General features: G+C 39.6%; 2 protein-coding genes across 3 annotated transcripts in view; both read left to right on the top strand.

Annotated features, from left to right (window-relative positions):
- The window catches only part of BPTF (bromodomain PHD finger transcription factor), a 152200-nt gene that overhangs the window by 66646 nt on the left and 72709 nt on the right, over window positions 1-12845 (top strand). For both annotated transcript variants that reach the window (XM_050762382.1, XM_050762383.1), the window contains exons 7-11: window positions 114-301; window positions 1541-1896; window positions 2198-2329; window positions 11596-11725; window positions 12507-12645. In XM_050762382.1, coding sequence (XP_050618339.1) covers window positions 114-301; window positions 1541-1896; window positions 2198-2329; window positions 11596-11725; window positions 12507-12645 — 945 coding nt within the window. The remainder of the gene's footprint in view (window positions 1-113; window positions 302-1540; window positions 1897-2197; window positions 2330-11595; window positions 11726-12506; window positions 12646-12845) is intronic.
- Window positions 1798-12845, top strand: part of KPNA2 (karyopherin subunit alpha 2) — a 140903-nt gene continuing 129855 nt past the window's right edge. Inside the window, exon 1 of the mRNA XM_050762454.1 lies at window positions 1798-1896. The gene's annotated coding sequence lies outside the window, so the exon portion shown is untranslated. The remainder of the gene's footprint in view (window positions 1897-12845) is intronic.

The raw sequence follows: 12845 nt of genomic DNA, 5'->3' as shown, positions 1-12845 counted from the left end.
TTTACTTTGTGGATTTTACATATATACCTGATATGAGTTTTGGTGAAATAAGGTGGTTATAATTATTTACTTATTGTCAGCAATTGCTTTGTGGCCTTCTCATTTGACAATAGGTGATTTCAAATTGGAGAAGTCCAATGGGGAGCTCAGCGAATCTCCTGGAGTTGGAAAAGGATCATCTGGCTCAACTCGAATCATCACCAGATTGCGGAATCCAGATAGCAAACTTAGTCAGCTGAAGAGCCAGCAGGTGGCAGCCGCTGCCCATGAAGCAAATAAATTATTTAAGGAGGGCAAAGAGGTGTGTTCTTTCTGTTTAAAAGAAACATCTATTTCCAAAACTGTAGTAGGTAACAAGATTGAAAGCATTAGGCTTTATAAGTATAGTTGCATACCCAAATTTCAGTCAAGGCATAAAAATGCTATAAATGGCTGATACGCTTTCTTACTACGTGATCAGTTTTATTCTACGTATCATTCTAAAGAATTAAAGGCTTCTTTACACATATGAGTAGGCTATTTTGGGTTTTATGGTTTATTAAATAACTGTAGGTGATTCACTGCTCAGTTCTAGCTATGATCACTTCAGGTGAACCTGCAGCTAAAGGATGAGGCTTATCCACTGATAGCAGAGTACTGTGGATAGGACAGCATGGCATCCCAGCTCTGATCATGAACAATGGGATCAGAGCTAGGACTCGGTATCTCTGTCCTTCAGCTAGCCATGGTGACAGGACATGGCCCCAACTGTGTCTCCCATATTCAAGAATTATTTTCAGAGTAGATATGCAAGAATAAATGATGCTCTTAACATCACAGCAGTTGCTTAAAAGCAGTGCCTTTCATACTTCTTTTTGACCCTGACCCTCACTCACATACACATTTTTCCATAGCAGTCCAGTACACATATTCAAAAGCTTTCTGAAATACTGTTTTACCTTATTATGTGGGAAGCACTCTGGTATTTTCTGTGCTAGCCTATATTGCATTACATTTTATTTTTTAAAAAGCTGAATAAGACCCACTGTTTATTTCATAGTCCATTAAAAGTTGGGACCAACTGTTTGAAAATACTATTTTGAAGTATCCATGGGGTCTTACACTATAGCTGGAATGATAAAAGGACCCGAAAGGATGTTTTTAGGGATATAATTTTTGGGGGATAGTACATGCAATGCCCTTCTTTTTCTCTTAAGTGTACGTTATATACTTGAAAAAAATGGTAGGTGAGTAATTTATATGTATGGTTTCATGTGTATATTTGAAGTATTAATACATGAAAGCAGTGAATAATAGTATCTGGCATGTAATAGGTACTTAATATGTGTTAGTTTTCTTTCTGCAGGCATATCTTGGTTGTTTAATTGTAAACAATTAGCTTTAGCTTTTAACTTAGCTTTTAGACTTCAAAAGTTCTATCATAAGATTTATCTTAACTTACTTTGAGTGATTAATTTTAGCTATTGAAAGACAGTTGATCAGATGAAATTTACATCTTTGATTGACATAAATAATGCAGTCTTTTTATGTTTTTGGTCAGGTACTGGTAGTTAACTCTCAAGGGGAAATTTCACGGTTGAGCACCAAAAAGGAAGTGGTCATGAAAGGAAATATCAACAATTATTTTAAATTGGGTCAAGAAGGGAAGTATCGCGTCTACCACAATCAATACTCCACCAATTCATTTGCTTTGAATAAGCACCAGCACAGAGAAGATCATGATAAGAGAAGGCATCTTGCACATAAATTCTGTCTGACTCCAGCAGGAGAGTTCAAATGGAACGGTTCTGTCCATGGGTCCAAAGTTCTTACTATATCTACTCTGAGACTGACTATCACCCAATTAGAAAACAACATCCCTTCATCCTTTCTTCATCCCAATTGGGCATCACATAGGTAAAGGAAACTAAGGTTAATTTATTGCTGTAGATATACTAAATGTTTATAAAATGATTGTTGTAGATGTGCACTTGAAAACGTCATTACCAATGAGTTGAATGAAGTCAATGTGGTCAACAGACAGGATGTGAGAGGCATGAGTGTACTTCTAAGTTACTGAACCAACACCACTGTTTGGAGGATTAGGAGTCAGAGTCTTTATCCCTGGAATCAGATGGAGGCCAAAGTTACAACTACTGTGCTTTTAACTTAAGGTCAACGTAGTGAAATAATTTCTTTCATTTCTTCTGAAATATAGGGCAAATTGGATCAAGGCCGTTCAGATGTGTAGCAAACCCAGAGAATTTGCATTGGCTTTAGCCATTTTAGAGTGTGCCGTTAAACCAGTTGTGATGCTACCAATATGGCGAGAATCTTTAGGACATACTAGGTAAGTGAATTCTGAGCCTTGTAAATGATGTTGGACTCCCTTTTGAAATACTAGCATATTAATAATGAAAGTTAGTGTATTTAAGAGGCCATATTGAAGACTTTACCTTTGGCCTCATTTTCTTCCTATGTAAGTTGTAAACATTAATGAATATTATTAGGTCTTTTTTTTTTTGAGACAGAGTCTTGTACTGTCGCCTAGGCTGGTGTGCAGTAGCGCAATCTCAGCTTGCTGCAACCTCTGCCTCCCAGGTTCAAGCGATTCTCTTGCTTCAGCCTTTTGAGTAGCTAGGATTACAGGCACCCCCCACCATGCTCAGCTCATTATTTGTATTTTTAGTAGAGACATGGTTTGACTGTGTTGGCTAGGCTGGTCTTGAACTCTTGACCTTATGATCTGCCCGCCTCGGCCTCCCAAAGTGCTGGGATTACAGGAGTGAGCCACCACACCCTCCCTGAATATTAGTTCTTATTTGCCATACAGGATTGTGATGAAGATCAAAAGAGATCTGGTATATGAAAGTTTGAAATATTTTCTAAAGTAGCATTTTTATTGACTAGAAAGAACACTCATGTTTTTTAGTATTTATTCTAGAATCTTGTAGGCAGTATGCTGGGAATCTGATTTATATCCTTTTTTAAAGTTCAGTGTCCAACCAAAGATCATGTAGCTCCTGAGTAGACCCAGGGCTGTGCAACTTGAACAGATGATTCAAAAGAAAGAAAATTTTGTGACTTGAATCTACTTTTTAGCCCTGATAGACTTGCTTTGTAACTTTAGTCTTTAAAAAGTTATTATTACAAAACTAAGGTTATGATAATGGAAAGAATATTTAAGGGCATAAAGCAAAAAGTAAGAACTACTTTATCTTCCCTGCCCCCATCTTTTCTACAGAGTCCACTCCAAAGGCATAGCCCTATAGCTTTTAAAATGTAAATACAAGCCAGGCACAGTGGCTCAACGTCTGTAATCCCAGCACCTAGGGAGACCGAGGTACTAAAAACACAAAAATTAGCTGGGTGTGGTGGCACATGCCTGTCGTCCCAGGTACTCGGGAGGCTGAGGCAGGAGAATTGCTTTAACTCAGGAGGCGGAGGCTACAGTGAGCCGAGATTGCGCCACTGCTGCACTCCAGCCTGGGTGACAAAACAAGGCTTCATCTCAAAAGAAAACAAAAGGGACATAAGATATATTTTTGAGAAAAATAAATTTATGCCTACTAAATGTTTTTCATCTGCTAAAGGTATGGCTCCCAGTTTTCTTTGGTGTTTCCACCACATACATCTTTTTTTTTTTCTTTTTCACATAGGATATCACTGTTACCCAGGCTGGAGTGCAGTGGCACCATCACAGCTCACTGCAGCCTTGACCTCCCTGGGCTAAGGTTATCCTCTCACCTCAGCCTCCCGAGTAGTTGAGACTATAGACGCATTCCACTATGCCTGACTAATTTTTGTATTTTTTATAGACAAGAGGTCTCGTTATGTTGCCTAGGCTGTTCTTGAACTCTGGGCTCAAGCGATCTGCCTGCCTCAGCCTACCGGAGTGCTGGGATTAGTGATACATTTCTGATAATAGCACAATAAGTACAATGGTTGCTATAACAGTTTAGAGAGTGGTTTGACAAAAACAAAGTTAAAAATGCAATTCCACTCCTTCCTAATACAGTAGAGAAACTTCTACCCTGTGTACATGAGAAGACATTGTAGCAGGGTGTTCCTTATAATATTATTTCGTATGGTGAAATTTGGAAACAATTCCTAAGTACTCGTAATCAGGCCTATTTTATTTTGTTTTTAGAGACGGAGCCTTGCTCTGTCTCCCAGGCTGGAGTGCAGTGGCGCGATCTCGACTCACTGCAAGCTCCGCCTCCCGGGTTCACTCCATTCTCCTGCCTCAGCCTCCTGAGTAGCTGGGACTACAGGCGCCCACCACCATGCCTGGCTAATTTTTTGTATTTTTAGTAGCAATGAGGTTTCACCATGTTAGGCAGGATGATCTCGATCTCTTGACCTCATGATCTGCCTGCCTCAGCCTCCCAAAGTGCTGGGATTACAGGCATGAGCCACTGCGCCTAGCCAATCAGGCATGTATATTTGTGTAGAGTTTAAAAGCTTGTGTGATAATACAATTTTACAGTATTGTTTAGGAATATAGACATTTGTAAAATTTTAAATGCAAGGGCTATATGCTTGAAAGGTAAGAAATACACTTCTAAATAAATAAATGCTCAAATATAAATCATAATGAAAACTGGAAGACATTTTGATCTGGATGTTCATGAAGGTACTACATACATTGAAATTTATGAGATGCAATTAAAGACTTCCTAGGAGAAGTTGCTAGCTTTTAGTGCTCATATTAGAAAAGAAACTGCAAATTAATTAGCTAGGGGTACATCTCAAGGAACCAAGCTAAAGAAAGAAAATATTAAAGTTGAGCAAATGTGATGAAATAGAAAACAAATATAGCTTAGGATCCCATTATGTTTTATAAGCCTCTGATAAGATTATCAAGGGGGGAAAAATAATATAGCACAAATAACCAATATCTAGAATAAAAACACGGTGGCTCACGCCTGTAATTCCAACACTTTGGGAGGCCAAGATGGGCAGTCACCTGAGGTCAGGAATTCGAGACCAGCCTGACCAACATGGAGAAACCCTGTCTCTATTAAAAAATATATATATATGAAATTAACCGGGTATGGTGGCACATGCCTGTAATCCCAGCTACTTAGAAGGCTGAGGCGTGAGAATCGCTTGAACCCGGGAGGCGGAGGTTGCGGTAAGCCGAGATTGTGCCGTTGCACTCCAGCCTGGGCAACAAGAGTGAAACTCTGTCTCAAAAAAAAAAAAAAAGTAAAACAAGAGACATACTAACCAATATTTCTGATTCTCTTTTATTAGAACTTGGAATTTTAAAGCCTTCACAGGGTCCACTAATATAGTATTCGGGTTTCCTACATCCACAGAGAAAGGGGTCCAGCTAGAAGGAGTGGACCAAGATGGTGGAATAGAAGTCCCCACCTGATCGTGCCCCACCTTGCATCCCCACCGCTACAGAAAGGGGCCCACCGAGCTCCCTTTGGGTGGGGGAAGGGTTGGGAAGGATGCCACAGTGATCTCAGTCCTTAATAGGGCAGAAGCCACACTCAGGCAGGAGATGGATTTCTGGTTGTTTCACTGTACCTGTTATTAAGGTGATGGCAGGACCAGATGAGTTCATAAGGTTTTTTTTAAGTTTCAGGAACCAGATAGTTTAAACTTTTCTACTAGAATACAAAAAGGAGGAAATTTTACAGATTATTGTTTCTGTTAGTGTGAAACTGTTAGAAAACTTGATAAATAGAAATAGACAAATAGAAAATTATGGCCCTGTCTCCTTTATTAATATTTATTATAATAATTAATAGCAAATAGGTATATCTATAAGAAATCTGAAAATATTGGTATGCAGATATATTCAGGAGTAAATTTAAAGAATAAGAAACCATGGCTAAATTGGCTTCACCTTAGACACCAATCTCCAATACTAGGAGATTACTAATATCATACTATTTTAAGAAGTCAAAGAAGGCCTGGATGCTATGGCTCACACCAGTAATCCCAACACTTTGGGAGGCCAAGGCGAGTGGATCACTTTAGCCCAGGAGTTTTAATACCAGCCTGGCCAACGTGGTGAAACCCCATCTCTATGAAAATTTAGCCAGGCATGGTGGTGCACACCTGTAGTCCCAGATACTAGGAGACTGAGGCAGGAGAATCAGTTGAACCTGGGAGGCAGAGGTTGCAATGAGCTGAGATCGCATCACTGCATTCCATCCTGAGCAACAGAGCAAGACACTGTCTCAAAAAGAAAAAAATCAAAGAAAGGAAACCTTTTGATCATCTCATTAGATGCCAAGAAGCTTTTTTGTCTAAGTTCATTATTTATTGTTTTTTTGTTAAATTTTTTTACTTTTTTTTTTTGGTAGAGATGGGGTCTCCCTACGTTACCCAGACTAATCTTGAATCTCTGACCTCAAGTGATCCTCCCACGTTGGCCTCCCAAAGTGCTGGGATTACAGGTGTGAACCAGCGCACCTGGCCTATTCATTCATTTAAAAAAAAACTCTTAGATAAGTATGAATGTATGAAATCTTTTTTTTTTTTTTTGAAGATGTATTTCAAACCAAATTATTATGCCTTTTGGTGAAACCCTTGAAGCATTCCCAATAACATTGAGGTGGAACAAAATAGATACCCACTGTTGGCCAGGTGAGGTGGCTCTCCTACCTGTAATCCCAGCACTTTGGGAAACCAAGGTGGGAGAATCACTTGAGGCCAGGAGCTGGAGGCTGCAGTGAGCAATAATTGCGCCACCGCACTCCAGCATGGGCAAGAGAGTGATACCCTGTCTCAAAAAAACAAACAAAAAAAATTGTCAACATTATATTTTAACATTTTCTAAAAGTACCAGGAAATGCAGTTTGCCAAGAGAAATAAAACTTATAAATATTGTCAAGATACAGACACAATTATATGCAGTTGATCTAATTAATTAACACATATAATTTTGTTCCATGCTGAACTCCACCAAAACTGTGGCCAAACTTTTTAAAAATTACGGACCCACGGGGACAAGGAGAACAACAGAAAATACATCACCTATAAAATTGCAGAAGCAATACTGCAGGTAGACAAATGACAGCCTACCCTCGAAGGCCAAATCCCAAGTCATGGTGTAAACAATCCTCAAAAGATCCAAAAACAGGAAGTACAGAGCCATCCACTTTGGATGCTTGTCTATAGTAGACCTGTTTTATGCTGCAGTCACAACAGATACCTTGATTGTGGTGAGCCCTGTATCTTCCAGGGTTTGCTCATGATCTCACCCACTGATTTCACCAAAAGAGGTCTGTGAACTTTCCTGAAAGCTAAAGCCAGATTGTGACCCAGAGACAAGTTTGTATTTTCCTGGGAACCTTCTTTGATAGTAACAAAACTGCTCTATGCAGGTAGTTTTATACTTGATGCTGAGTTTTGTTTTGTTTTGTTTTGAGACAGAGTCTTGCTCTGCCGCTCAGGCTGGAGTGCAGTGATGCAGTCTCAGCTCACTACAACCTCCACCTCCCGGGTTCGAGCGATTCTCCTGCCTCAGCCTCCTGAATAGCTGGGATTATAGGCACGTGCCTCCACGACCAGCTAATTTTTGTATTTTTAGTAGAGACGGAGTTTCACCGTGTTGACCAGGCTGGTCTCCAACTCCCAACCTCGTGATCTGCCCACCTCGGCTTCCCAAAGTGCTGGGATTACAGGCGTGAGCCACCGCGCCCAGCCTATGCTGAGTTTTCAAAAGCCAAACTTTATACTGTTTGGGATGCCCACACATAGATTCTAAAAGTGTAAGGAAAAACAAGAGAATGTTTGCCACAAAAGTATTGATTGCCAGGGAGTTGGACACATAAGCATCTGATGTATTGGTTATAGATAAAGTTACGTTTCTTAACCTGGTTGCATTTTACATATTTTGAAAAATTATAATGAATAATTGTGTGTGTGTGTGTATGCATGTGTGTGTCTGTGTGTTTTGAGATAGAGTCTTGCTCTGTCACCCAGGCTGGAGTGCAGCGGTGCCATCTCAGTTCACTGCAACCTCCGCCTCCCGGGTTCAAGCAATTCTCCTGCCTCAGCCTCCCGAGTAGCTGGTATTACAGACAAGTACCACCATGCCCGGCTAATTTTCGTATTTTTAGTAGAGACAGGGTTTTGTCGTGTTGGCCAGGCTGGTCTCAAACTTCTGTCCTCGAGTGATCCACCCTCCTCAGCCTCCCAAGGTGCTGGGATTACAGGTGTGAGCCACCACATTTGGCCAAATGTAACAAGAAATATTCAAGGCCTGTGTAAAGCAATCTTTAGGCTAGGCGTGGTGGCACACACCTGTAATCCCAGCACTTTGAGAGGTGAGGTGGGAGGATCGCTTGAGCCCAGGAGTTCAAGACCAGCCTGGGCAACATAGGGAGACCCTATCTCTACCAAAAATAATAATTAATTAAAAAGTTAAGCAATCTTTAAAGCTTAACTAAAGACATGAAGGATACTTTGGGAGTAAGATTTTCCATCCTGGAGCAGGGGAGGCTTGACCAAAATGAAACTAATATTTGATCTAGAAAAGTTAATGTGCAAGAATACTGAGCACAGTAGCTCACGCTTATTATTCCAACACTTTGAGAGGTTGAGGAGGGAGGATCACTTGAAGTGAGGAGTTTGAGACCAGCCTAGGCAACATAGCAAGACTCTGTCTCTACAAAAAAATTAAAATTGGCCAGGTGTGGTGGTGTGCGCCTGTAATGCCAGCTACTTGGGAGGCTGAGCCCAGAAGTTGGAGGAGGATATCTTGAGCCCGGGAGTTTGAGGCTGAGGTGAGCTATGATCGTGCCATTGCACTGCATCCCAGGCAACAGAGTGACAACCTATCTTTAAAAAAAAAAAAGGAAAAAGAAAGTTATTGTGTAAGAATAGCCAAAAGGGGAAAAAATAGATGTTAATGAAAAAGGCCCTAGATATTAGAGCACATTTTGAAGATTCATTAATTTGTTCTACAGAAGAAGCAAATCAGTAGATAAATACAGAATCCAAAAATAGACCTAAGCATGGAGATTCAGCTGTGGTAGCATTACACATCACAAAAGGAAAGCATGTTTGGGAAAATATCACTTAGATCTCTGCCTTAGCAAAAAAACATTTAGATTGATGAAGAATTGTTAAAAACCCCACAACCCTAAAAACAAAAGAGAACTTCAGTAAGAAAGCATGAATTAATTTATGTTTTTATTGTGATACTTTCTTTTTAGAGAGATAAAAAGTCCAAATGCCATAGAGGAAAAAAGTGGATACATGTATTTAAAATTCTGAGTGGAAAATTGTTACTGTAATCAAACTCAAAAGACATGACAAACTGAGGAAAAATATTTTGTACCACAAATGGAAAATTTTCTTAATTGACAAAGACCTTTTATAAATGAAAAGTGCTAATAGTCTAATACAAACAAGACAAAGGATTTGAATAGGCACTTTGCAAAAAAATAAATATGAAAGGCCAGTAGACAGAAAAATGATTACTTATTTCATAATTAAAAACAATGGGATAGTATTTTTTACCTCTGAATTTGACTAACAGTTTAGAAGTTCAGTACTAACTCAGCATGAGTGAAAGTGTAGGAGCGCAGGGTGGCTTCATGATTGATGGTAGTGTGGGACTATGATTGCACTGTTCTGAAGAGCAGTTTGACCCCACATCCATCAGCATTTTCAGTGCAGGAACTTTCGGACCCAGCCATCCCACCACTGAAGGATATAGAGGGGTATTCCCTAGGTTTACCAAGAAAGACATAGAATGTTGTTTGTTACAGCTTTGGCTGTGATAGCAAAACAGCACAAAACCCTGAGCCCCATGTGGAGATGGGAGTGGAGTTGAAGTTCAGTCCATTCTCCTGGTCGGACTTAGTTGATCAAGGAGAAGTAGAAGGAAAATCTGCCACTGGCACACCCACCAGCATGCTACTCTGGGATAGGTAGCATCACAGATTAGCCATAATACTGCCTAACTGGCCTTGCTTCCTCTGCAAAGAGAAGCCTTTGTATTTGGTGATAAAAGGGACCTCTTTGCCTCGTGAACACCAAGAACACAACTGAGCACGCTGCCCAACTGTGAGCTCCTAGGGTGTCACTGCGCTAGAGTCCTTCAGACCGTGCTCCATTCCTGGCCTTTCTCGGCAAAAATGGCCCAGTTGCCGTGCTGGACCTGGCCTTTCGGAGGCGTATGGAAAACATGCCCTGAAAATCTCCATGAGAAATCCTACACAGTCCTTCTGGCATAGTCACCCCGCCTTACTCCTGTAGCCTGAGACTTCACGTTATCCACTGTATTGTGCCTGCAGAGCTTGTCCTCCTCCTTAGTTCCAAGTGTGTTGCCAGTGGGATGGAATTTGAGTACGTTAGCTCCCAGTGAGGATCCACTCCCTTTCCCCTCCTCCCATCACCTTATGAGAGACTGTGAAGAGCCTTATGGAGAATGTTTGCTACACCAGTTGAGTGCAGTTAATAGGCATGAGCTGTCAGCCTGGGGGAGAACGTATTGTGGGGACCTACAATCACAGGGACACAAAACCTTAAAAGTGGAGGGGCGAGAAGAAGCAGGGAGAGTGATGGGGAGTTTTTGGTTGGGGGGAAAGGAGATAAAAAGACTGAAATCTCCTCCCACATCTTTTTGGCATCACTACCCCAAGTTAAAAAAAGGTCTCTATTCTTTCCACAGAACTGTGCATGAGAAATTGGCTGCATTTGGTTAGGGAGTGATAAAAGCAGTTCTTCTGCCACTAGCACTCTTAGAGACAAGAGCTCCTTTCTTTTTAGGTTTTGCTTCGTGTCTCTGTTTGTGAGAAATATTCTGATTCATGAAAATCTAGTCTAATCCCCTGAATGTAGAGCCTCACCACAGGCCTGGTCTTTACTAGTAGATGCAGTGATTTTCTTTCCTGCCTGAGAAAGCGTTGTGGCTGGTGCCTGTGTCTCATGATTTAGGTCAATATGGGCCGACCTTCCTCATCCTTCCTCTTTCTCGAAAGCTGGGCCCCATGGGCCCCATTCTCTGTGGATGTAAGAAACCTGATTTATGTTAGTAGATCCTTGAATGCTTTAAAATCCCCAGTGCTTGTGAGACTCAGAAATATTGCTTGATAAAATAAACGTTTTTGTATTCTTTGGTCTTCATTTTTTGGAAGGAAAAAACTCTGGAAACAAAATATTCTTTAACAGTGACCTGGTTTAATAAATTATAGCGTATCCATGCAATGGTATATTTTTTAATTCCTTAAAACATCTGTGTATTTTGATAAGGAAAGATCTTCTAGTGTAATTATCCACTGATTAAAAACTGTGGTTGTGTGTGCACTATAAAATACATATGTGTGAATATGTAATGGACTATGTAAAGAGATACATAAATGTTGGTATGTACATGAAATGTTTTAGGAATAAATCATAATTATTTCTTATGAGGAGGCATGGAAAGGATAGCATTTCTTGTTTTTGCCTTTTTGTACTCTTTTGTCTTTTCTTATTAAGGAATTGTACAACTACAACTAAGTTTTGTCAATTGGGGTTGTCTGGTTTATAGGATTATAAATAAGTCTGCTTTGTCTTCCTAATTTTTCAGTATTGCATTTTTATCTTTTCTGTTTATTTTTCTAAGTTAACATTGTCTTTCTATCCATGCATTCTTAGGTTACACCGGATGACATCAATTGAAAGAGAAGAAAAGGAGAAAGTCAAAAAAAAAGAGAAAAAACAGGAAGAGGAAGAAACGATGCAGCAAGCAACATGGGTAAAATACACATTTCCAGTTAAACATCAGGTAATTTTTACAACAACCCTTTAAAATAGTGTTAGCCATTTCTGAAACTTTTATCCTGAAACTTTGAATACTTACTAATTTTATTTTACTTTTGACATAGTCTTTTTATTTTATTTATTTATTTATTTTTGAGACAGAGTCTGGCTCTGTTGCTCAGACTGGAGTGCAGTGGCACAATCTTGGCTCACTACAGCCTCAGCCCCCTAGGTTCAAATGATTCCTCTGCCTCAGCCTCCTGAGTAGCTGGGATTATAGGCGTGCAGCACCATGCCCGGCTAATTTTTGTATTTTTAGTAGAGACAGGGTTTTGCCATGTTAGCCAGGTAAGTCTTGAACTCCTGACCTCAGGTGATCTCTTGCCTTGGCCTCCCAAAGTGCTGAGATTACAGGTGTGAGCCACTGCGCCTGGCCTACTTTTGACATAGTCTTTTAAGTAATATGTTAGGGATGAAGTACATCTTCCTGGCAAATTTACAAAGCATCAGTTTATCTTAGTAGAATATAGGAGGCTTATGAGGACAATTTGTTGAAGTTGTTATAAAACTATAAAATTGTCTTAATTTTTACATGCTAAAAAGGAGCATTATTTCATTGACCTTTGATTCCCAGTGAAAACTAAGTTGATTAGTAAATTTTTTTTTGTCCCCACTTGGAAAAACCTGGGGATGATTAGTAAATTTAATTTGCCTCACTTTGAAACTTGTTTGGTAAAAATGCATAAAACCACATGTGGTTTATAAGCATTGTCATTCTTACTGTTTAATGTTTTCATTTACACCAGGTTTGGAAACAAAAAGGTGAAGAGTACAGAGTGACAGGATATGGTGGTTGGAGCTGGATTAGTAAAACTCATGTTTATAGGTTTGTTCCTAAATTGCCAGGCAATACTAATGTGAATTACAGAAAGTCATTAGAAGGAAGTAAGTAATTAAAATTACGTTTTCTGCATAATCGTTCTGCTTTATATTTCTTATAAATTTGTAGTAGTATATTGACTATATTTTAGATAAAAACATTTTCCTGAAATTTTTAATAGTACTGCAAAATTACCAATTTAGTTTACTAAAACCCTAAAACTGTAAAAATTACCTTTATTCACAGGAATTTGATGTCTCAGATT

Source organism: Macaca thibetana, chromosome 16, assembly GCF_024542745.1.
Source record: "Macaca thibetana thibetana isolate TM-01 chromosome 16, ASM2454274v1, whole genome shotgun sequence".
Taxonomy (NCBI): domain Eukaryota; kingdom Metazoa; phylum Chordata; class Mammalia; order Primates; family Cercopithecidae; genus Macaca; species Macaca thibetana.
This window is presented reverse-complemented; position numbering and strand designations above follow the sequence as displayed.